We start from the raw sequence: 23,787 nt of genomic DNA, 5'->3' as shown, positions 1-23,787 counted from the left end.
ATCTCTTTGATCCCGTTATCTCCAGGTATGTCTAGATGCTTTTTTTTACCTTTTACCTTTTACCTTTTTACCTTTGACTTTCAGTTGCCTGCTTCCCTTTGCCTACTTGCATTGCATCATCTGAGAGAGTGTTGTCCCTATTGAGTTGATCTGGCCCTTCCCAACCTTGAAAGTTGCCTGAGGCGTGTCAACCCCTCTCATTTCCTGTTCTCTCAACGCCTCCCTCTTCCTTACCTCTTTTACACCCCTTTATCCCATCAATCTCAGTTTTGCATATTACTGGCTTCAACGGGATTCGAAACACTAATACTCTTAATCTTCTAGCAAGTTTCTCACAGCTAACCGCTGTGTTCCCCCATCGGTTCAATATGACGACCATGGTCAGTGTTAGCCACCCCCAATTTCTTTCTTTCTTTTTTCACTCGGAGACATACTTCAAGTGACTTGATGATTACGCTCGGATTATACCATGAACTTCTCAAGGTCAACACCTCCGAATCACGCGTTTTGCTGACTTTGCCTGCAGGATTTGCGAGTCGGTAACAAGTACCGCATTGGCCGTAAGATCGGAAGTGGCAGTTTCGGTGACATCTATCTCGGTATGGATACAAATATGACTTTGCCCCTGCACAACAACTCATAGCTCCTAGGAACGAACATCATCTCCGGTGAGGAGATTGCCATCAAGCTTGAGAGTGTCAAGGCCAAGCACCCCCAGCTCGAATATGAAGCCCGTGTCTACAAGTCGCTCGCCGGTGGTGTCGGTATTCCCTTCGTTCGGTGGTTCGGAACCGAATGTGATTACAATGCTATGGTCATCGATCTGCTCGGACCCAGCCTGGAGGACCTGTTCAACTTCTGCAACCGCAAGTTCTCGCTGAAGACCGTCCTACTTCTCGCCGATCAACTCATTTCCCGCATCGAATACATCCATGCCAAGTCCTTCATCCACCGTGATATTAAGCCCGATAACTTCCTCATGGGCATTGGCAAGCGTGGCAACCAGGTCAACGTGATTGATTTCGGTCTTGCGAAGAAATACCGTGACCCCAAGACCCACTTCCACATCCCTTACCGTGAGAACAAGAACCTCACTGGAACTGCCCGTTACGCCAGTATCAACACCCATCTCGGTGTCGAGCAGTCCCGACGTGATGACATGGAATCTCTGGGCTATGTCATGCTCTACTTCTGCCGTGGCTCTCTCCCCTGGCAGGGTCTGAAGGCTGCTACCAAGAAGCAGAAGTACGACCGCATTATGGAGAAGAAGATGACCACCCCCACCGAGGTCCTGTGCCGTGGTTTCCCCAACGAATTCGCCATTTACCTGAACTACACCCGTTCGCTCCGCTTCGACGACAAGCCCGATTACTCCTACCTGCGCAAGATTTTCCGCGACCTCTTCGTCCGCGAGTCCTTCCAGTACGACTACGTCTTCGACTGGACCGTTTACAAGTACCAGAAGAACGCCGCCATGATCGTGGATGCTTCCAAGAAGGATAAGGATGCGGAGGATCAGCAGCGCCGCCAGGCTCTGCCTGCTGCTGGCCCGATGGGAGCCAGTGCCGCCGCCAAGCCCGGTGCAATCTCCAGCCAACGTCGTAAGGTCGTCGAACGCGGCACTCTCGATACTCCGGACACCAACCGTGCCGTGGGAGGTAGTGACAGGATGTGAGTACATGAAACCTTGGTTCCGAGTAGGGAACCCCTTCTTTCTTAACTCCTACGTTGAGTGATTTGCTTTTCGTGACGCTGGCGTGGAGGGCCCTTATGTTCTGAATCTGACTAATCGCATAGTCTTCGGCGTTAGGCTACGTTCTGCCTCGAAAGGTGCTGCTTTGGGTTACGGACCTTCTGGTGGCCGTTCGAAGCGGGATGAAGGAGCGGAGGCCCAATGGTACTAATCGTGTTTACACGACGGTGAGGGTATGCTTTGCATGTCTCCTGTCTGTTCACATTCTTATCTACTAAGAAACCGGGGACCCGTTATGTCGCCTTGGAGCGGACCATGTCGCACTCGCCTTCTCGGATCTTTCTTTGCTTTTCTTTCTTTCTTGGATCTCTATTCATTCTGCACTCCCCGACAGCCCTCCTATCCCGTTTTCGATCAGATTTTGATCTCAGCCGCTTCGATTCGTCTCTGTTTATCGCCTGCTCGCCTTCAGCCCCATGAAACCTTTGCCTATTGGGTGGTCAAATCTTGCGCTGAGCTTGCGAAAACTTTGTCGACTATCTTTCTGTCTTTTCGGATTTTTTTTGTACCCGTTCTGCGGGACAACCGATTACACGTCTCGAAACGCTTCTGATATTGTGGCTTATTTCTACGTCTTGCCCTTTGATTTCTCTTTACAACCTGGCATCTTCGGTCAGAATGACCAGAGGGCAAGACTAGGGGAGATGCAAACGACGGCGTCAGACCGCAATTCTTTTTTGTCGGATTGTTTAATCGCTGGTACTGGAGATCCTTGAATGCATCCTCGGATGCGCTGCCCATCATTGCTTACCCCTTTCTTTACTCATGACGTTCCCTGCCCTTGATCTTTTTCTTGATTTTCTTTGTGTTGCGTTTGCCTGGCGATTAATTTGTGAACTATCGACGCTCAATGGGGATGAGGTGTGGCCTTTCATATGGCCAAGGGAAGGCACGGGGGGACAGCTTTCGGGGGGTATTGCTTTGCAGGCTTTCTGGATTTCTGCTCAAGCTACATTGCAGAAACTGTTACAGAAGGTCTCTAATGCACTCCCGCTTGCGGGGGAAGCTTGTGTGGTTGGCGACGGACATTGGTTAGGGTCGCTTCCGGGGTGGTATGCGTCGATTTGTGTCAAGTTATTTCTCTTAGCTCTCTACATTGCACTTTCAATTTGCTTACTCTCTGGAATGCTATTCAACTGGCAGACCTGAAATTTGGCCCTTGGAGCTTCCGTACTTCCCGGTCCCAAAAGAATAAGAAAACGGTGAGATCATCAAAAGTCTGGCCCATGTACCGAACACAGAAATTGATATTTTGGAGAGTGATTCTATTCGATATGTAAACCTTGGGAGGTATACGCTGAAGTGGGATATAGGAATGTCATGACATGGAAATCTTGTACATCGTACACGGAACCCGGTACAAACTTGAGCAGTAATAGATTTTCCTCGTTTTTCACCTTCACCTCCTAACTTTCCGACAAGCCCTAGAGACCTTGAGAATTGTCTAAAATTCCGTAATGGATTACCCTTTCTATGATCCTCGATCACAGCCCGGCTTCTCGCTTTATGGGCTACCTACCCCCGACCAACCCCATGCGCAACCAGACACATTCGCCCCTCTGGTGAGTTCTCCCCCCCCCCCCCCCCCCCCCCCATTCATGACTTGTCCCTAATAGACTAGAATAATTACCAGGACTTCCCTGACTATAACCCCTCATTCCCCGACCCCTCCTTTATTCCGCCACCACATTCACCGCCAGAATCCGTCAAGCATTCTGCTTCCAGCGATGCCAATCAGCACACACGCCTCACCTCATTCGATGGCGATGAAACCAAATTCGCCGACCCAACCTTAGGAAGAAGTAGCAGTGAGGAAAAGGAATCAGCGCCCGCACAAACCAAGCGCAAGGCCCAAAACCGAGCAGCGTATGTGATATATCAAACCCATGTGGCGAGGGCCCAAGAGACATCCCCAACGCAAACACTAACATCTATTTGTTACACAGTCAACGAGCATTTCGAGAACGCAAGGAACAACACGTCCGCGATCTCGAAGAGAAAGTAAACACTCTCGAACAAGCATCCGACACCTTACAAGCCGACAACGAGCGTCTCAAGCGCGAACTAGCCCGCTACACAACCGAGAATGAAATCCTGCGCGCGACAACACAAGCTAACCACGGATATGTCGCAAATAAGAACCCCGAGCCAACAGTCACTGGTCCGATGAAGTACTCCCCTACAGACTTTTACGCCACCTTCATGCCGGATGGCCCTGGCACGCCCCGAAGCCCGCACCACCGTCTGACTGTGTGTCCGATTACCGGGGAGAGACTGCTTGATGCGGGTGCGACGTGGGACCTTATTCAGAAACATGAGATGTTTGAGCGTGGACAGCTTGATATCGGTGATATTACGGAGCGGCTGAAGGGGATGTCGCAGTGTGATGGACAAGGGCCTGCTTTCAAAGAGGGTCAGGTTCGGAGGGCTATTGAGGAGAGTGTGGCTATTGGTCGTGATGAATTGATTTGATGATTCAAATGCTTCACGTGTATCGCTGATACAGTTACGATTTTGGTATTTTTTGAGCGTTGGGGTTGATGGGATCAATAGGATGAATGGCGATTATAGTATTTGATTCGTTGTTCGGTATATATTTGATTGGTTGTGATTTGGAGCATTTGGGCTGTTCATACTTGAATTTTGGCTTTATTTACGGTCATTGCAATTGCCTACATACTAGTTTGCAAATCGACTTGGAGTTACTTGATATATTGAGCATTGATATTCGATAGCTGGTCGTAGTTATGAATCTCAGACTGGCCATAAGTTAACAAAATCCGTATATTGATGTCCAGATGGCCAACTCCCAACCTTGGCAGTCTAACCTCCAACTACAGGTATAGATAAGAGTAGACATAGGCAATTCAATTCAAATCGGGGCCGACAGGCGCGCTATGCATCATTCTCTTGGCTCCTAACATGGAAAGAGGTCGTCATCTTTTGGATACTTTCATAATATACAAACAAGCCTGATCATAATATTTGCAGTAATCAATCGCAACCTTGAAGGAAATCAATCCCAGTCATCATCGTAATCTTCAACGTTCAGGTCATCGTCATTTTTGTAGTCGTCCTCGTTATCACGCTTCTTCAGACGAACATCACTCTCCTTCAAAGCACCAATTTCCACGAGCAGACGCTCAATATCTATGCATTTGATTAGTGCATCACCCTTATATTATTCCTGCCTTGAACGGAACTCACCTTCAACCTTGGTCCGGGGACCCTTCAACTGCTGGAGCGTAATAAGCTGCTTCTTGATCTCGGTATCCTTGTACACCAAGATTGTGGGCGTGTTCTTCTCAGGATATCCCTCAATACACATATCAGCACGAATCTCGCAGAACTTGATATCGCCGAATTTGGCAGCAAGCTCCCGCCAGAGTTCTGTCAAAACGCGCGATTCAACGTTCCCGCCCATCGATGTGAGGTTGACTAGTACAAAAGCACTGTTTGATGCTTCTGTCACCTCACGGGCATAATCGACTTTCTGAAGTGGGAAGACCTGGTTGAAGTGGCTGGTTTGTTGGAGCGTGGAGAGCTCCGCGAATCGTTTTTGCCTGTTTAATCGGACTGTGAGAAAAAGGGGACCTCCTTTAGGTGTATAAATAATTAGACTGTAAGCTTACCGATAGCTCTGGAGAAACTCTTCATCTTCTTCATCCTCCAGCGCGTCCAACTCGTCAAGGTCTTTGTCCTCAAGTCGGTTCTCGTGCGCTCTGTGCTGTGCAGCGATCAGAGCTTCTTGAATCAGAGGTTCGGGGTCTTTGGGCTTTTCGGGAATAATGCCATGTTGGCGGAGGATATCGTTCCTATACAATATTCAATAATTGGTTAGCACACTGCATTAGTTTATACCCCGGCAGGGGTATGTGCAAACAATAGGCTTACCACTCGGTATCCTCCTTGGGGTCGACTTCAACCTGCATGGTGGATTGAACTGATCAAAGATGTATAGATCTAGTTCAATTCAAGCGAAATATGGAGAAAACGAGGGGAGTTGGAGGGATAAATGCGTTGCCTTCCAATCATGATGCCACCTGTTTGCAGTGTTTGGTTCGGGCCAAACAACACAGAAGGCCACCTTCAACTTGTCCCTGATAGCCAAGTTCTTTTGAGGTTCGAGATTCATTACCACCTCATTTACCTCAATCATATTCTTGTATTTTTCTCCGTTTTACCCTCGTTAAGCTCTCAATTCCTGGGTGGCTATGCGAATGCTGTAGTTGCCTACACCGCCCTACCCTGCTTCTGTGTACTCGACCCGTGTCCCAATTGCACCAACTCCACCTTTCTAATACGACAGCAACCACTCATTGCTGGTGCGATACCAGCTGCTGGGCAAGATGAGTTACATGAAGAAAAACGAAGATGAGGACCAGGTCATGATCAAGCTTGATCGGACCTCCGTTTTCCAAGATGGTGTGCAATCAACAAGACCCCCTGGCGCCTCCATGCGCTGTACATATTCAATGCTGACTAGATAATTCTCCTAGCACGCCTATTCAATTCCTCTCCTATCTCGCCGCGAACATGTCGAACGTTACTCACCAAGATCGCTGTCCTCATGTTTACCGGGGAGCAGTTCCCTACGAATGAAGCCACCACCCTCTTCTTCGGAATCTCCAAGCTCTTCCAGAACAAAGACCCGTCGTTGCGGCAAATGGTGTATCTGATCTTGAAGGAGCTGGCTTCCACCGCCGAAGATGTGATCATGTCGACAAGTATCATTATGAAGGACACTGCAATGGGAAGCGATGTTTTGTACCGGGCCAATGCTATCAGAGCGCTCTGCCGCATTATTGATGTAGGTTGTCGGTTGCGAGGACCTCAATGGTCGAGGGGATTTGCTGACAATTGCAAAAGGGTTCCACAGTGCAGGGGATCGAACGACTTATCAAGACCGCCATTGTTGACAAGACCCCGTCGGTGTCCTCCGCGGCCTTGGTCTCTTCCTACCACCTCCTTCCCATTGCGCGCGACGTTGTCCGGAGATGGCAGAGCGAAACACAGGAAGCTGCCTCGTCATCGAAATCATCAACCGGGTTCCTTGGTTTCTCCTCGGGCTCACAGAGCCACGCCATCTCTAACTCCAATTTCATGACACAGTACCATGCCATCGGTCTTTTGTACCAGATGCGCTCGCACGACCGCATGTCTTTGGTCAAGATGGTACAGCAGTACGGTGCTGCAGGTGTGGTCAAGAGCCCAGCTGCTCTGGTCTTGTTGGTACGTCTGGCAGCCAAATTGGCTGAGGAGGACCAAGGTCTCCGGAAACCCATGATGCAGATGTTGGATGGCTGGCTCCGCCACAAGCATGAGATGGTCAACTTCGAGGCGGCCAAGGCTATTTGCGATATGCGCGATATCACCGATGCCGAGGCAACACAGGCAGTTCACGTTCTTCAGCTCTTCCTGTCCTCCCCCCGGGCGATCACCAAGTTCGCCGCCATCCGTATCCTACACAGCTTCGCCTCTTTCAAGCCACACGTTGTCAATGTCTGCAACCCCGATATCGAGTCCCTCATCTCCAACTCGAACCGCTCTATTGCCACGTTCGCCATTACGACACTGCTTAAGACCGGCAACGAAGCTAGCGTCGACCGTCTGATGAAGCAAATCTCCGGCTTCATGGCCGATATCACTGACGAGTTCAAGGTCACTATTGTCGAGGCTATTCGCACTCTGTGCTTGAAGTTCCCCACCAAGCAGGCTGGTATGCTCGTTTTCCTGAGTGGTATCTTGCGCGACGAGGGTGGATACGAGTTCAAGCGCACTGTTGTTGAGAGCATGTTCGATTTGATTAAGTTTGTCCCGGAAAGCAAGGAGGATGCGCTTGCCCACCTCTGCGAGTTCATTGAGGACTGCGAGTTCACCAAGCTCTCGGTTAGAATCCTGCACCTGCTTGGTACTGAGGGCCCTAAGACTAGCCACCCCACCAAGTATATCCGCTACATTTACAACCGCGTCGTATTGGAGAACGCCATTGTCCGCGCCGCTGCTGTTACCGCATTGGCCAAGTTCGGTGTTGGCCAGAAGGACCCCGAAGTTAAGTCCAGTGTTCATGTTCTCCTCACCCGTTGTCTTGATGACACCGACGACGAGGTGCGAGACCGTGCTGCGCTTAACCTGCGTCTTATGGGCGAAGAGGATGAGTCTGCGAGCGCTTTCATCAAGAACGGTAAGATCTTATCCATGATTGGCAATAATAAATTTACTAATGACTCTAGACTCAATGTATTCCCTTTCCACATTTGAACACCAGCTTGTCATGTATGTGACATCTGGCGACAAGGAGACCTTCGCTGCTGCTTTCGATGTTGCCACCATTCCGGTTGTCTCACACGAGCAGGCCCTGGCCGAGGAGAGGACCAAGAAGCTCACCTCGGCCACTCCCACTCTCAAGGCCCCTTCGACCGGACCCCCGAAGGGCAAGGCAGCCGCCGGTATGGCCGAAGCGGCCAGCGCCTCTGCCACACAGAAATACGCAGAGCAACTTATGCAGTACCCCGATATCAAGGCATACGGTGTTTTACTCAAGTCCTCTGCACCTGTCGAGCTTTCCGAGAGCGAAACCGAATATGTTGTTACGGCCGTCAAGCACATTTTCAAGGAGCACATCGTGGTGCAATATGATATTAAGAACACACTTCCCGATACCCTTCTCGAGAATGTTACCGTGGTTGCCACGCCAGAGGAAGAGGATGTATTGGAGGACGACTTCATCATCCCTGCCCCCAAGCTGCCCACAGACGAGCCCGGTGTTGTCTACGTTGCTTTCAAGAAGCTCACCGGCGAGAACAGCGTCCCCGTCACCTCCTTCACAAACATCCTCAAGTTCACCAGCAAAGAAATCGACCCCGCAAGCGGCGAACCGGAGGACAGTGGCTACGACGACGAGTACCAGGTGGAGGATCTCGAGCTGACAGGCAGCGACTATATCATCCCCACATTTGCCGGCAGCTTCGACCACGTCTGGGAACAGACCGGTGCTAACGGCGAGGAGGAAAGCGAAACCCTGCTGCTCAGCAACATGAAGGGCATCAACGGTACGTACAAGTCCTATCCATCCCTCTTTACAACAAATACTTACTCTCCCAACAGATGCCACGGAACAACTGATCTCAGCGCTATCTCTGCAGCCCCTCGAGGGCACTGACATTGCCCTCAACAGCAGCACACACACGCTCAAGCTGTTCGGTAAGACCGTCTCAGGCGGCCGTGTCGCCTCTCTCATCAAGATGGCCTACTCCAGCAAGGCCGGTGTCACTACCAAGATCACCGTTCGGGCAGAAGAGGAGGGCGTTGCTGCGGCTGTGATTGCTTCTGTGTCTTAATCTCTCACTCTGTTTTTCTTTTTGTTACGTGCTTAATCCTGGTTGGGGGGACAAGAGCGTGTTCTTTTTTCATGTGTCTTGGTTCGTTAGATTGCGTCGTCCACCCCTCAAAACTTGTCAATGCAACTTTTCATCCAAACATCATATCAAATTTTATGTCTATGGGTGTTTCTGATCTTTCTTCGGTGTATCAGCTACTAGCATATAGACCTTATACTCGTAAGCTTGATCCCTGACGCCGCCTGACCGTTGTTCAAGTTAGAGTAGACAAGAAGCTGCCGACTCGCCAGATTCCAAGGCTTGTTTTGTACTCGTCGAAGGATGTTACTACTAGAGAAAAACATGTATATATGAAAGAAAAGAAAAATATTTTGTTTTTATATGCTTGTAATGTTATGAGATATTGCCATACAGTGCAAAATCAAGGGCGCAAACGCTGAGGGTCACGGGGGAACAGCGAAGCCAAACGGACGTTAGGCAAGCCAAGGAAGAACATAACAATACGGTTAAGACCAAGACCACCACCAGCGTGAGGAGGACAACCCTGGCGGAAAGCATTGAGGTAATCCTCGAAGCCCTCCTGGTTAGGCTCAAGACCCTTAGCACGCATGGACTCCTCCAACTCCTTGATATCGTTGATACGCTGGGCACCGGACATGATCTCCTCACCACGCATGAAGAAATCGTACGAGTTGGAGAAGCGCTTGTCGTTGGGGTCGGCCTTGGTGTAGAAGGGACGGACGGCCATGGGGAACTTGTCGAGGACGTAGAAGTCGGTGTCGTACTTGTCGCGGATGATCTGGCCGAGCTGCTTCTCCATCGCGGTGGAGAAGTCGTTCTCGAAGCGCTCTTGCTCGGAGACGTCGACGCCGGCTTCCTTCAGGAGGGCGACTCCGTCCATGTAGTTCAAACGCAGGGCCTTGCCGTCCTTGGGGAGCTTGAAGTCGCCGGCCTTGGGGTAGGACTTTTGGATGGTGGCGATCTGGGATGCGTAGCGCTCCTTGAGCTGGGTGAGGATGAAGACGAGCAGGTCTTCGGCGAATTCCAGGACCTCGTGGTAGTGGCCGCGGAAGGTCTTTTCGAAATCGAGACCGGAGAACTGTAGGATATGTTAAAATCTGTTTTTGCTTGTTTGAGCATATATATCAATAGATCATACCTCGGTCAAGTGACGGTGGGTGTTGCTGTCCTCCGCACGGAAAACGGGGGCGATCTCGAAGACGTTCTCCATATCACCAGCGATACACATCTGCTTGTAGAGCTGGGGAGACTGGGCCAAGTAGGCATTGCGCTTGAAGTACTTCACCTCGAAGACACCGCTGCCACCTTCCGTGGCGGCACCGACAAGCTTAGGTGTGAAGATCCATCGAGAGCCACTCTTAATCATGTACTCAGCGAAGAGCTGGGAAACACCGCTGGAAATCCAGGTGATCGCCTGGCTGGTCTCGGTCTGCAGATCGAGGACTCGGTTATCGAGGCGGGTCTTGAGGGTGACAATGGGAGTACCCTCGGAGTCAACCTGGGGACCTTCCTCGGTAGTCTCGGGAGGGGGCGCTCAGCATCCTTGACCTGCATAGGGAGCATCTGCGCAGCCTCGGAGATCATGTAGACCTTGCTAATGTGGATCTCGAGGTGGCTGATGGAGGCGGACGAGATGGGGATCTCGGGCTTTTTCACAGTACCGGTGACCTGCACAATCGAGTTGACGTTCAAACCGCCGGTGTACTTAATCATCTGTCGGGAGATGGGCTCAGCGGCCGCAATGACGGCCTGGACCTTCTGTCCCTGCTGGCGCAGCATCAAGAATGCAAGCTTGGCACTCTGCACACGCGCATTATCGACACGCGCCACAACCGTCACCTCCTTCTCGTAGTGTTCCTCCGAGAGTTCGGTGAATCGTGTAGATGGGACGACGTCCTCGGTCTCTGGGAGGGGACCGTATAGATCCTTGGCGGTGTCGTTGGCCTCCTGAGCGGCGGCCTGGGCCTTTTCTTGCGCAGCACGCGCCGCAGCCTTCTCTGCCTTGATCTTATCCTTTGCAGCCTTCTTCAGGGCGTTCTTGCTGGCGTTCTTAGTTTCACCTTCCGCGGCGGGCGCGGAGGCATCCTGAGGGGCCTCGGGCTTGGGACGGTGGGGCAATTCGGAGTCGGCCATGGTGCTGCGAGGACAATTAGGGGGGACAAAGTGTTGTGTTGGGGCCAGTGAATCCTACATCAATGATTTTCTATCCTGAGAAGTTTGCAGGACTTAATGCAGCAGGCTGATTGAAGTAGAACTGCAGAGAAAAGTGTTCCGTTGACTCACCCCGCCATGCCCTAAGAGGGGTAGGCGGTGTGAGGACTTGGCTAGATCTCATATCTACCAGGCTTGAACCAGGCTTGACTGTATATATGCACGTGAGTCAGTTCTATGTACATTTGCTCTTACTTTATAGCTTGAATAAAATGCATTAGACATGCTTACGTGGCTTGGCGCTAATATCTATTTAGAATAAACACAAATAAACATATAAACGGCGTCACATGCATGCTCATTTTCATATCAATATAGAGTGTCCAGCGTCCCTTGACAATCACGCAGCAGGCCAGCTCGAGCTCTTCAGTGCCCACTGGACACCCTTGTGCACATCATCGGCAATTGTTTTAGGAACCCAAGCAGGCTCCCCACCACTGTATACACCAGTGCGGACAAGAATCGAGTGCCAGCTAGTGCCAATTTCACTGCGATAGGAGTTGGCTCCTCGAATATCCGATTCGGGGTTATCACCAACCATGTATACTCTCTCCAGAGGCGCGAGATTAGTAGAGCTTCCAAAGGTTCTTAGTCTGTTCCGAAGCAATTGACGCTCTGCAAATTCGTAGGTCAATTGATAAGGTTTACCGATCACGGTCTTCTTCAACGCAATACCCTTGCTGGGGCCACCTGTAGTGGCAGCCCAAACGCCCTCGAGTGCTTCTCGGAATCCGCCCTGACCAAGACGGGGTAAGGGGTAGGCGGCAGCCCACCACAGATCCGGATTAGAGAAGTACAGATGGGGCTGGCCATCCTGCTGGTATCCGTGGTTTGGAAGATCGATTCGGCCGTTCTTTTTAGACAAAGTGCCCATACGGCCTTGCGACGAGAGGAGAAGGTCCATAATAACCTGAGTGTCCAAAGCCCAATCACGAGGGTCATTAAACACAAAGACGGCGTCAATCTTCAGACTCCTTGATGGGTCATTGAAGTCAATGGGGCTTGGAAGCGGTCGGGCAAGCTTTTTATAATAGTCGCTGAAGTTCTTCGAGAACGGCGAGACGGCGGGATTGGCCATGAAAATATCCGCCGGGGTGACAACATTCTTGAAACCGTATCTGTTATCATTGCTTAGCGTATACTATTCAGTAGTAGGAGGGGGTCTTGACATACTGTTCTGCCACGCGCCGACAATTATCCCCATCCCCTCCGGCCACTAACACACACTTGTGTTCCAGAGCGCTCGCCTCGTCCGATCCTTTGACCAACTCAGCAAATGGGGAGTGACTCTGTACAATGTCTGTAGCATCCAGGGGGACTCCTAGTTCTTCACTAATCTCTGCAACGCGCTCTGTTTCGTGTTTCCCGCCGCCATTGGTGAGCAGAATAAAGGGGATGCCTTGCTCCTTCAGGAGAGCCAATGAGTCGGCGGCACCAGGTATAGGTTTTGATGCACGAAGGAGGACGCCATCGATGCTGTAGCATGTGAGAAAAAGATCGAGTGGATTGCGTCCGCTGGTCAAGACTCACTCAAATGCAAATGCGAAGTTGGGGACCGGTCGAGAACTAGTAGAACTAGTTGTTTGGATACCTCGATGGGTGATGGTTTTCCGACAGGAGATAGATTGGCGCTGCAATAGGCCAAATGACCGCCAAATGGTTTGGGATCTCATGGTGGAATGTGTACAAAAGGAAATGTACGTCATCTCCAGGTTCCCGTGTCGGCCAGATCTTCCCTTCGAACTTCCCCACTCTCCACCTCTTCACTGCAACTTTCAAACTTCTAAACTTCTCTTTTGATTCGAAGCTGGAAAAAGGGATGATTTTGAATCAAATGCGGAGCAGAATCAAATGAACTACGGGTTAACCAGAACTTTCACTATCAGCTCTTCATTGTCCTCTTTATTAAACATGTACCTTCTCTAGTTCAACTAGTGCTCTCGCTTCATTAAATTGTATGGGCTGTGATATGGTACATTGCTCAGAAAATAGCTGATGGGACAGTAACATGACTCAATAAAAAAAAGCCGATGTAAAGAGATAGTATACAAGTCAGATAAGAATACATGGGCGCTTAGCAGACTGGCTCCTTATCCATGACAACGAAACCCATGTCAAAAAGAAAATCGAGTTCCTCCTCAGGACACTTATCAATGTTTTTCCACACCCACTTGTCAATTTTGGCATGTGATTCTTGGGGTATTATCCTAAGACAGCCAGGACTGATACCGATATAGCACACCCGAGAAATATTCGTGTTCAAGGCCTTGCAAAATTCATCGACGTCAAATTCCGCAGGAAAATCCTCGTCATATGGCTCCGTGAGCTCTAGCTCACGAATTGAGATAGGAGAATCAAACACAGGCAGAATGAGTAAATCGTAAAGCAGATCAACGGGTATCCGAAGAGACTTCAAAGCAATGAGTGTTGATAAGATCTCAGATGGTCCCTCCTCAAACATCTCACGGTTGGAACGGTGAAGGGTCAACTGCCGAAGCGTGGTGCAGAGCTGCTCGTTGATAAGAATCTCTTCTAAGACGGAAGTGTCCAGATTCTCGCAACCACAAAATGTCAGCCCTACCAACTTTGGGGGCCACCTGAAAAATGACATTTTCTCGATATCAAATCTCCCGGCAACCTGGAGGTATTCCAGATTGGGTGGCCAATCTTCAATTGAACCATCATCCGTGATAAACATTGAAGATGAAAGTTTAATCGTTATCAATTTGTCGAGGCCGCTGATGGCTTTCTTGAGAGCAGAAAGCGGAATTGGGTCAGCCACAAAGTCAAGGCAGAGATAGGAAAGCTTTTTGCACTTGGCCAAGGGGGCAAGGCTGTTGATCCTAGAGAAAGGAATTAGCTTAGGGTTAGATGGAATATTATTTTGATCAATATGTACTTACGCAAAAGAGACCCTTGGAGCAACAAATTTCTCCAAATTCTTCTTCACTCGGCCTAGAAGCCGTGCCGTCAGGCTATTGGAGCTGTGATGTACCAATCGTCCGAGGTCCAGGACATGAACGAGCGATCCCAAGTCCACCTTGCGCTCTCTGGAGCGAATTGATGGACACACAGTTTTGGTAAAAAGCGAGAAGCTGTTCCCTCGGTCAAGCTGAGGTCGGTAATAGAGGAATTCAATACCAGCAGAGTACCACTGGCTTGAGACCGCACAGAATCTTTGAAGTGTAACCTGAAAAAAGGGGCCATCGAGGGTTCGCCAGCCATCAAAAATGAATCCGGCAATGTGGATCAAGACCTCTGTAGGGAGGTGAACATATCGACGAGAAGTCATCACTTCGGAAGAATCAACGAGCTTCGACATTTCGCAAGTCAAAGAAACAAGAAGATTTCAAGTAGACATTGTATGGCACGAGCGTATGCGAGCTATTATGTAGGATTTGCGTGACAATCAGGGATGAAGATTGGGACGAAGAAGCAACAGAGAGACCGAACTGCTTCTGAGAGAGGCAAAGACACAGGTCATCTCAAGTGAAGGGGGATTGTTGGCAATTTTCTCTTCAATTGACTGGAAAGGGGATCGAACAGGACTGTCAATTGAGACCAGTGTAAAAAGGTCCAAGGAAAGCAGGTGGGGAGTAAGTGATGAGACAGATATGAAGGTGGGATGAGAGTCAATAATAGAAGATGTAAAGATAGGACGATGACGATCCTTATCTTTTTTTGCCGGCAGATGCGGACTACTCCCGCCTTCGATAAACATTTATATTACACCGCCTTGCGTTTGCTTGTACACAATTCCAGAGTTATATCTGGGAGTATGATAGCAGAATAAAACTGGAAATATGGTCCAAACCGTTGAACAAATATTAATTGTCCTATGGCCTTGTGTCATATTCAGAAAATAGGTCGCCAAGCCCAGATTGTTGCAAGCACCATTGAGTCGCTGTCTGCAGATGGCCCAAGCTCCTTCAATCCTACGAGGCTAGGTACCACTTTCACCTCACTATGCCCGACAAGAGAATAGCCACCATGTCGCCCCGCCCCTTGAAACGTCCTCGGGTATCTTATGACGAAGATGACGATGAAGCATCTTCGGCGGCGTCTTATGAGCGTCCCCGTCAGCATCCTCTCTATGGCCAGAAGAGCGCGTTTCCGGGATTGGATGATGGAGGCGATGAATTGCTGTACGATGATCCAGAGGATGGATTAGAATATCTACGCATGGTTCGGTATGTTTACCCTTTGATCTAAAGAGCCCTTCTGGTCCCCTAAGCGATGCCGAGACTTTCCCAATTACGCATGTCCAAGTTTGAACTAATTTTTACTCGATAGATCCGAAGCAAACTCGCTACCTGTGCTATTTTCTGCGCCCACCCAGACCACAGACCCATCAAATCCAGCATCGAACGCGCGACATGATCTAAAACCACTTGATCCAAACAATCGACCTTTGCCAGCAGGCTTTTACGAGGACGAAGCCTATATTGCTCCTGTGGGGGATGTGTACGAAGATAACGCCGCACATTCCCCTTCAAAGCTCGATGAACTCTACCCCGATGCGCAAAGGTCCTACAACAATCTTCTCCGGCATCGATTCGTCCTATTGCGATCGACCCTACGATGCAGTCCACCCGCAGGTGCTATCAACACCCTCGACAATGACCACCCTATCAGCCTCCCCCGAAAGGCCGGATCTGCGCACAAAACATGGCGCCGGCTTTTGGTCACAGTCGAACCACTCATTGTTCAACTGGCAAGCATGGACATGGACAGCGTGTTAGAAGTGCTGGAAATATTGGCGCGGATGATGTCTGATGTTGTGCGGGGCGACGACACCCAGCGCGTGCGACGCATTGGAGCCTGGGCTTGGGGCTTGTTGGGGAAGTGCCGTGAGGTTGGGCAACTTTCTACTCGAGAGGTGGGAGTTATTCGAAATCTAGGCAAACGAGCTGCGACGATTTTGCGCAAGGTACAAGAGCTTGAGAACGACGAGTATGAGGAGGAGGCCGATTTTTCTGTGGCAGACCTACCAAAAGAGGAAACCCAGCAGGGTAATCTCGTCGAGGATGCGAAATATACCACGCAAGAAGTTCAGCAGGGATCTACAGTCCAGGATGAGGAAACGACCGAGCAGGAAACTCGGCCAGAACCTACAGCTCAAAGGGAGTCTCAGCCGGGGGTCACATCTCAGAGTGAGGACGAAAGCAAGCAAGGAGAATTGCCGCAGACTGCGGAAGCAGAAGACATTAGCATTCCTGATGCATCGCTAAAACAATCCGAGCTGGAGGCGGCCAAGTCGCGCTTGCAAGCTCGGCTACAGAACAATTCCGACTATTTTGAGACACCTGCTAGCTGCGAAGAAGAAGACAACTGGTCGATTCAGACCCATGCCCTGCTCGACATGATCATGACGGTGGTTGGTGAGTTCTTTGGCCAGCGAGATCTGTTGGCTGAAAGAGAGGTCTGGGATTAAATGGATTTGATTTGCACGTATGAGATACCCCATTGTTAGTTAATATTAATTCCGTGTTACAACGTGCCCATGTCTTGTGCTCTATATACGTAGTGCTGATCATCCCGAGGTCATATCGGGTGCTTGGTCTAAGCTTTCAAGGTTTTGCGTCATGCCCCAACCTCAAGACTCCTTATCTCTTTGTTTTCCCCAACTTTTGAGAAGAATGATACTTCCATTCCAATTCTAATCGAAATGGCGCCAACTGTTGAAATAGCGATCCCGAATACCACCCTCTCAAACACTTCCCCACCATACACCGTCTACCATATCACCCTCCGCCTCCCGCTCCGCTCCTTTACGGTCCCCAAACGCTACTCGGACTTCGCAACCTTCCACAGCACCCTCATCTCCCAAACGAATGCCCCTCCGCCAGCTCCCTTACCTTCAAAAACCTGGTTTTCGAAAACCGTCTCGAATGAACGATTGCGCGAAGACCGCCGTCGCGGCCTAGAGGAGTACCTACGCGCGATCAATGAGTCTGAGGATGGGCGCTGGCGTACCTCGCCCGCGTGGCGTGCATTCCTCAACCTCCCCACCGCAGTCGCATCAACGAGCAACGGATCAACAAACACCTCCACCCGACTCCACGCCGCCATCACAGACCCCGCCGCTACAAATGCACCCATCACAGATCCGACGCTATGGCTCGACTACTATCGTGACATGAAGAACCACCTCCATGATGCACGGCTACAACTATCGCGCAGAGACCAGGAAACAACGCCACAGAAGCAACACGAGAGCTCTGCACAGGCGAAGGGCAGTCTTGTCCGTGCGGGGACAATGATCACCACTCTTGACGAAGGATTGAAGCATCTAGGACGTGGAGATAAGAGCTCCGCATCGTCCAGTCTCGGTGGAGGCGAGATCCGCCGACGAAAAGACCTGCTTATTAATGCGCGCAAGGAAAAAGACGGTCTGGAGGATCTCTTACATGCGATGGCAACCAAGAGCCGGCTTGATCATACTGTCGCATCTATCCAAGATAAAGAAGTTTTGATGAATGCTGGGAATGGCGCTGGGGATGCAGCTAGTGGTCGTAGGACGCCGGCGCGAGCGGGTAGAGTCCTTGGTAAAGAGACGGAACGGACTCGAGAGCTTGACAACGATGGGGTGTTGCAGTTGCAGAGACAAATGATGAAGAGTCAGGATGATAATGTGGATGATTTGAGGAAGATCATTATCCGACAGAAGGAGCTCGGCACGCAGATTAATGAGGAGCTCGCGGTGCAGAATGATTTGCTGAGGTTGGCTGATGAGGAGGCTGATATGTTCGTTCACATCCTTTTCTCACTTTTCCCACTTGTTTTGGTCTATATTACTAACGAGGTGTCTAGACTGAAATCCAAGATGGATATTGGAAGGAAGAGAATCGGAAAGATATCTTGATTCTGACTGTGCATGTTTCCCATTCTGTGTAGAGCACTTCTTCTATCTATACGTTTGAGCGTTTCAGCATCATTCAAGCCAATTTATCTGCAAATAGCATCTTGTTCTTGTATACTAATCTTCCTACTTGCACGGATATCGTTTTGCCCAGTAATAATCTTCTAGAATGGGTAGAAGTCGCAGGTTCCCACTCTCAGTCGCTTCAATCCGGGCTCGGCCAAGTCTATCCTCCAACTCCTCCAAGGGAATACCTTTCCGATCAATTGCATCAAGCATGAGGTTGAGCACTGCTTTATCGCCCAGTCTCATACATGCTAGGAATGGGTCATCGTGTTCACCTTGGCCTATTAGAATCCTGGGCTGCCGCACAAATTTAACCATTCTCCTGAGAGAACCGTCATCATGCTCGGTCCCGAAATTGGGACTTGGGATTGATCGTCTACTCCTGAATGGTGAGTCGGAATGAGCGTGGGCATCACTTGTTTCCGTCACGAGTGCAACCCAGTGGTCATGCTCCGCGAAAGGATCAGCACCTCTCTCCAACAAGAGTCGTACCTCTGCTTGATCGCAAACCCATTCCTTTTTGGCATTGACGTGCATGACAATCCGATACAAGGGAGTCATGCCAGGATAACATCGTTCCTCGATATCAGCACCATGGGCTAGGAGCAGATCAAGAATGGCTGTAGCATTACTGCTACCATCAGTGCGAGGAGAATATGTTGCAGCCACCGGCAAAGATAGCTGAGTGTAGAGTGAGGGCAATTTGGGATCGACTCCTCGTTCAAGTAGTCGCTTCACCACCCCAGCCATCCCAAATTGGACAGCGTGCACCAATCCTTCTTGTGCCTCGTTGCTCTCAGGGTCAATCTTCAACAGCCCCCGATCCAAGACCAGAACCGCCATTTCTTCTCCTCCCAAGAATGCCTCTTCTATCAATTTCTTGGGACTCGTTAGGAAATTAGGACCCTGGTGGTTCCTGGGCCTCTGTTGCTGCTTGAGCAATGGAGGAGGCATTTCCAATGCAATACCTCTCTCCACCAATGTTTGTACCACATCCACTGCGCCGAAGTACAATGCTCTGGTAATAGCGTTTTCGCCTGAGGATGGATTGAAAGTGCCATCGGCATATAATGCAGTTTTCGTCGGATCGGCTCCTCGATCAAGCAACATGCGAAACATGTCGACGGATACCATCGCAGCCTCGGCCAAAGCCGTTTCTCCGCGGCTGCTTATGCAGTTTATGTCAGCCCCGTGATCGAGTAAAAGCTCTGCAATTTGTACATTGCCCAATTGGATTGCCAAGGAAAGTGCGCCTTCATCCATGCTTTCTCCATCGTACTCCTGCGTATTGGGACCATGCTCGACAAGGACCGTGATTTCTCCCTGGTACGCCTGTATATTGGCGCCGTGCTCGACAAGAAGTTTGGTAATTCCAATATGGCCGTTGTCAATGGCTTGGAGTACCGGCCTCTCGTACCGTGTCTCACAGCGACGATAAACTCCATCTGCAGAGAAGCCATGCTCCAGAACACGCTTCACAATATCCTCCCACCCGTAGCCAATGGCTATGTATAGAACCTCGGCTTGTGCTTCTTCATCTTTTATCATGTCCTCAAAGTCGACGAAGGTTCGAAAAAGCTCAGCGAAAGCAGCCTTCTTCTTCCTCTCAACAGATCCCCAACTTATGTTGCCGATTATCGATGATAACAAGAAGCACTGTTTCGTTGGTTCCTTGGGATATATTTCCACTCCACGCGCCGACAAAAGATCAAGGATTGGTAGCTGACCATGTATAGCTACATGGTAGAGTGTACTCAGCCAACCTTGAACCATATCAGGATCGGGATCCGCTCCATGGTCTAAGAGAACTTCCACGATCTCCACATGGCCATGGCCAGCCGCACAAGAGAGGGCCATTGAACCGCAAAATCGTTTGTTAGGATCTGCTCCCCGTTCCAGGAGCAATTTGACCATTTCCAGGTCCCCATTTTTAGCGGCAGACATGAGAGGTGGCTCCTCTTGAGGCGAGGGTTCGGCGCCTCCATCCAGCAAGTATTCAACCAATTTCGTATTGCCCTGAAGGACTGCAGCATGGAGTGGCTGTTTATGCCAGTATACGCTTTGTTTGTCGTTCAATGCGTAGCCAGCCTCGATGAGAACTTGCACAACGGCTAGGTGGCCGTTTTCTACTGCCGCAAATACAAGATCGAAGCATGTTTCACCGCAGCAGTCGTGGTCATGTTCGAAAGTGACGTTATAGGCAACTAAGAGCTTGACAATGGCCACGTTGCCACGCACTGCCGCCAAATATAGTGGATGTAGGACTTTTGAGGCGGCCTCGGATTTCTCATCTTCACACCTCTCGCAGCTCTGGTTTTGTATGAATATACCAGTATCTTTGTTTTGTTCCAGTATCAGGCGCACGATAGTCTCATTGCCGTTGTCGACTGCCGCGACGAGCGATCTTCTGAAGTTGTAATGACAAGAGTGTGTAGAGGCCCCAGCATCAAATGCTCGGCGGATAGTCAATTCGGAGCTATGCTTTGCTGCCCATACCAGGGGGTACCCATGTAATAAGCGATTGCTGTTTTGATAGAGCATTGGATTCAATAGCAGATGTAGTCGCGAACATGTTTGCGCCAAAGAATTGAGGTAACGCGCTTCCTTAAGGAACTTGATGATTATGTGAATGAGCTCAGCTGGGAGATGTGTGAGAGACATGGAGGGCTTGAGTATAGGGAATAGAGAGAAGAATTGAGTTTCTCAAAAATCAAAGATAAACAAGTGATGTGTCGAAATGTAAGGTGGGGTGAACAGGAACTTGGCGGCCCCTCCTATGCAGGTAATCATTGTCTCAAATCCCCGGGGATCTACTCCGTCTCATTCATTACAGGGATAGATCAAATAGCATCTTCCCCGCTTAGGTACCTATAGGATACTGTACACAGACTTTGGGAGCTATGAATGGCGTTATGTACATATAGGTACATGTAGAAAACACGGGTAGATGCAGGGGGATCTAGGTCATAGTCAACGGGATATCTGGTATTCTACGCTGACCTGCATATCCGGCCCCGGTGAGTTCAGCTTATGCAGCCCTAATGCACTGGTCCAGGCGGCACAAGGCGCACAAGGCACACTGCAGAATTCGGCTTCTCGAGACACGTATCTTCAAAAGATGTTATGGCAATATCGGGCCAATCATATATTTCATGCTTTCGGTTATTTTAACTAATACAAAAATGACATTATTTATATCAACGAGGCTCCACGGAGGTTGACACATCAACAGATCGGGTCACTCCTATGCCACCAAACGTCAATCTTGGTGAACTTCCTTGCTCACTATTACTGTGGATAATTGTCTCAATCTTCGGATTTCCCTGTGCATTGTACATGAGCACATCCTCGTCTGAGCCCGTTCCCCTCACACTCATTTGATTCTTGCTTCCGTTCATTGTGCCCTGGTTTCGCATTGTGCTCATTTTGTAGTCAGACTCGAGGGTTGCTTTGTTACTGGAATATTCGTGATAGATGCGGATGATGAGAGCCGAGAGGGAAGGGAGACAGGTACAGATAATACCGATGGAGACTTCCGCGTTACTAGAGGTAAACTCTCAGTTAGGATGTTTTGTCAAAAAGATAGGCCGAGAGAAAAACACACCCTAGCATATTAATTCTCATAAACGCACGAGAAAGGTCCTTCGACTGTCCGGTAATAACAATAAGTGCCAACCGGATGATACTGGCTGCAACAGCCAGGCCGCCTGCCCCCAAGATAGTCATAACCCGCATTTTTTTCTTTGTAGACATTTGCAGAGTCAAAGTCAATGGTAATGGCAAGATGAGAATGATCATATCGCTGACCACACTGACGACAGCATCAGCCAAGATGATCGATGTCTGGTCTAAACATGTGCCGTCAACCCTCTGGTCCCAGAATTTGGCGATAGGGTTGCAGGTTCGAATTTTGACAATAACAGCCGGGATGTAGTAGGCCAACATGATTCCCATAAATATCCGAATAAACATGACGCATTTTCGGAAGGGACTGAATACACGAGTCATGATCCAGAGGAGGCACACTTTTGTGAGATAGGCTGTTGGCCCATACATGACCATTGTTACGTAGATAGTCTAGAGAGTCAGAAATCAAATGGTCGAGCGTTCGAATATTTTGCATACCTTTTGGAAAGGAATCTTGTTCTCGTCGGGGACATCCCACCAGTGTAAACCTCCTCCATAATGACCCACTATATTTGCGTTAGATACAGCTCGTCGCCTGTAGTACTAGAGACATACTGAGGATGGCAATGATTGAGTAACAGACACCGAGAAACTGTTCAAGATATTCTGTTAGTCCATGTCGTTCCCCTCCTCCCAGGTGTTAGTCCTACCCAGGCAACTATGCATGTCCCTATAGAGGCTGTCAGCATTTCTCCGTTCGATGCACTTCCAAACAAAGATTTCACTCACAATCCTCCTTCCCAAATCCATTGAGAATAAACAATCGAGTATAGACCCGAAGAACAAAGAAAGCTGTCATGCCAATGATACATAATGACTGGCAGGCATAGTTCCATTGCTGTACACTCCGATCAATGAACACATTCTCTGAGTCCCGTTCTAACAGCAATATGGGATGCATCACGAATTTCTGTAAGCGTAGGATTAGTAACGGGGGACAGCTGTTTCAAAACAACCCCGTCTTTTAGTAATATAACGGCCTCGGAATCTAGACAATAAATCGGTTCGAAAACTGGGTCTAGTTTCAAACCAACCTGCTCCCAGGAACTGCATATTTAAAATCGAGCTATGATCACCCACGATTGTCTCCCCTGAGATGGGAGAGACACTAATGCTGTCAATGGGAACTCCATCAAAAGGATTAAAAGGTGCCAAGCGTACCAACACCACTAGGTCCCCAGGGTTGATGCGCCACAGCAAACGCCAAATTTTCAGAAATTCGGTATCTTTTCTATGACCTGCTCATATAATGGATACGTAGGGGCATCATAAGCTTATTATGAATTTTCTTGTCCCTCGAGATAGTCAGGAGATATAGAAAGATATATATAGTGTGAAGGAAATCTGCTTTGTTTGACCGAATTTTACGAAGAAAGCGTGCTAAAAGCGAAAAAGAAATCTAGCATGTTTCTACATACAATCTTGATGTACTCCGTACTCCGTATAGTGTTTCTTGAAACATGACCCTTCTTACACGTTAGGTATCTAAAATTAATCCGATCATTAGAAATTACGCCAGATATATAGTGTATATTAGTACTCTCTCTTTAATTATGCTGTAGCTAGTTCGAGGACGCCTTCAATGTGTTGAAGTATTCTTTGTATGGGCAAGTCGTACAAAAGATACCTAATTTCCAAAAAAAATTGGGCGTTTACTAGGGCGCACCAACACTGGATGGTGGTGTTGATACGCCTCGCACGGTTATCTGCTCACAAACAGAAACAAATACCCGGAATTATGCATGCACAAGGTTCCCGAGGTCGCGAAGAATGAAATGTTTGACAACGACTCGTTCCTCGGCACTACAGTTAGCCAACATTTTTTCTGCTGTCCTGCTATGATACTG

General features: G+C 49.3%; 11 protein-coding genes across 11 annotated transcripts; 5 read left to right on the top strand and 6 right to left on the bottom strand.

Annotated features, from left to right (window-relative positions):
- Positions 1-368: 368 nt before the first annotated feature.
- On the top strand, positions 369-1,904 carry N7447_001115 (casein kinase 1 family protein; the record flags this gene model as incomplete). The annotated part of the gene is made up of 4 exons (XM_057225391.1): positions 369-380; positions 527-599; positions 651-1,658; positions 1,798-1,904. 4 exons carry the CDS (start codon positions 369-371, stop codon positions 1,902-1,904), a joined length of 1,200 nt encoding a protein of 399 aa, XP_057089407.1.
- Positions 1,905-3,210: 1,306 nt separating this feature from the next.
- On the top strand, positions 3,211-4,225 carry rsmA (putative bZIP transcription factor (Fcr3); the record flags this gene model as incomplete). The annotated part of the gene is made up of 3 exons (XM_057225390.1): positions 3,211-3,315; positions 3,375-3,619; positions 3,700-4,225. The coding sequence occupies 3 exons, from the start codon at positions 3,211-3,213 to the stop codon at positions 4,223-4,225; spliced, it is 876 nt and encodes a 291-aa protein (XP_057089406.1).
- Positions 4,226-4,769: 544 nt separating this feature from the next.
- N7447_001113 (uncharacterized protein) lies at positions 4,770-5,746 on the bottom strand (the record flags this gene model as incomplete). Its single annotated transcript, XM_057225389.1, has 4 exons — positions 5,648-5,746; positions 5,386-5,568; positions 4,961-5,316; positions 4,770-4,903 (listed from the first exon to the last, which is right to left on the bottom strand). The coding sequence occupies exons 1-4, from the start codon at positions 5,683-5,685 to the stop codon at positions 4,770-4,772; spliced, it is 711 nt and encodes a 236-aa protein (XP_057089405.1). The 5' UTR covers positions 5,686-5,746.
- A 356-nt stretch (positions 5,747-6,102) lies between these two features.
- Positions 6,103-9,093, top strand: N7447_001112 (coatomer subunit gamma; the record flags this gene model as incomplete). Its single annotated transcript, XM_057225388.1, has 5 exons — positions 6,103-6,178; positions 6,253-6,563; positions 6,623-7,937; positions 7,987-8,805; positions 8,861-9,093. 5 exons carry the CDS (start codon positions 6,103-6,105, stop codon positions 9,091-9,093), a joined length of 2,754 nt encoding a protein of 917 aa, XP_057089404.1.
- A 421-nt stretch (positions 9,094-9,514) lies between these two features.
- dps1 (putative aspartyl-tRNA synthetase Dps1) lies at positions 9,515-11,247 on the bottom strand (the record flags this gene model as incomplete). The annotated part of the gene is made up of 3 exons (XM_057225387.1): positions 9,515-10,192; positions 10,253-10,543; positions 10,621-11,247. 3 exons carry the CDS (start codon positions 11,245-11,247, stop codon positions 9,515-9,517), a joined length of 1,596 nt encoding a protein of 531 aa, XP_057089403.1.
- A 418-nt stretch (positions 11,248-11,665) lies between these two features.
- On the bottom strand, positions 11,666-12,998 carry N7447_001110 (putative HAD superfamily hydrolase; the record flags this gene model as incomplete). Its single annotated transcript, XM_057225386.1, has 3 exons — positions 11,666-12,443; positions 12,499-12,801; positions 12,856-12,998. The coding sequence occupies 3 exons, from the start codon at positions 12,996-12,998 to the stop codon at positions 11,666-11,668; spliced, it is 1,224 nt and encodes a 407-aa protein (XP_057089402.1).
- Positions 12,999-13,399: 401 nt separating this feature from the next.
- Positions 13,400-14,647, bottom strand: N7447_001109 (F-box domain protein; the record flags this gene model as incomplete). Its single annotated transcript, XM_057225385.1, has 2 exons — positions 13,400-14,168; positions 14,229-14,647. 2 exons carry the CDS (start codon positions 14,645-14,647, stop codon positions 13,400-13,402), a joined length of 1,188 nt encoding a protein of 395 aa, XP_057089401.1.
- Positions 14,648-15,291: 644 nt separating this feature from the next.
- On the top strand, positions 15,292-16,759 carry N7447_001108 (SIP1 domain-containing protein; the record flags this gene model as incomplete). The annotated part of the gene is made up of 2 exons (XM_057225384.1): positions 15,292-15,515; positions 15,619-16,759. The coding sequence occupies 2 exons, from the start codon at positions 15,292-15,294 to the stop codon at positions 16,757-16,759; spliced, it is 1,365 nt and encodes a 454-aa protein (XP_057089400.1).
- A 234-nt stretch (positions 16,760-16,993) lies between these two features.
- Positions 16,994-18,190, top strand: N7447_001107 (Qc-SNARE protein; the record flags this gene model as incomplete). The annotated part of the gene is made up of 1 exon (XM_057225383.1): positions 16,994-18,190. One exon carries the CDS (start codon positions 16,994-16,996, stop codon positions 18,188-18,190), a length of 1,197 nt encoding a protein of 398 aa, XP_057089399.1.
- A 123-nt stretch (positions 18,191-18,313) lies between these two features.
- N7447_001106 (ankyrin repeat domain-containing protein) lies at positions 18,314-20,794 on the bottom strand (the record flags this gene model as incomplete). Its single annotated transcript, XM_057225382.1, has 1 exon — positions 18,314-20,794. One exon carries the CDS (start codon positions 20,792-20,794, stop codon positions 18,314-18,316), a length of 2,481 nt encoding a protein of 826 aa, XP_057089398.1.
- A 656-nt stretch (positions 20,795-21,450) lies between these two features.
- Positions 21,451-22,841, bottom strand: N7447_001105 (putative integral membrane protein; the record flags this gene model as incomplete). The annotated part of the gene is made up of 6 exons (XM_057225381.1): positions 21,451-21,796; positions 21,858-22,330; positions 22,379-22,446; positions 22,496-22,532; positions 22,591-22,610; positions 22,670-22,841. 6 exons carry the CDS (start codon positions 22,839-22,841, stop codon positions 21,451-21,453), a joined length of 1,116 nt encoding a protein of 371 aa, XP_057089397.1.
- Between the last annotated feature and the right edge of the window lie 946 nt (positions 22,842-23,787).

Source organism: Penicillium robsamsonii (genome assembly GCF_028829455.1).
Source record: "Penicillium robsamsonii strain IBT 29466 chromosome Unknown utg000001l_segment0_segment0, whole genome shotgun sequence".
Lineage (NCBI taxonomy): Eukaryota > Fungi > Ascomycota > Eurotiomycetes > Eurotiales > Aspergillaceae > Penicillium > Penicillium robsamsonii.
The sequence above is the reverse complement of the archived record's forward strand: the minus strand, read 5'-3'. Positions and strand labels throughout refer to the sequence as shown.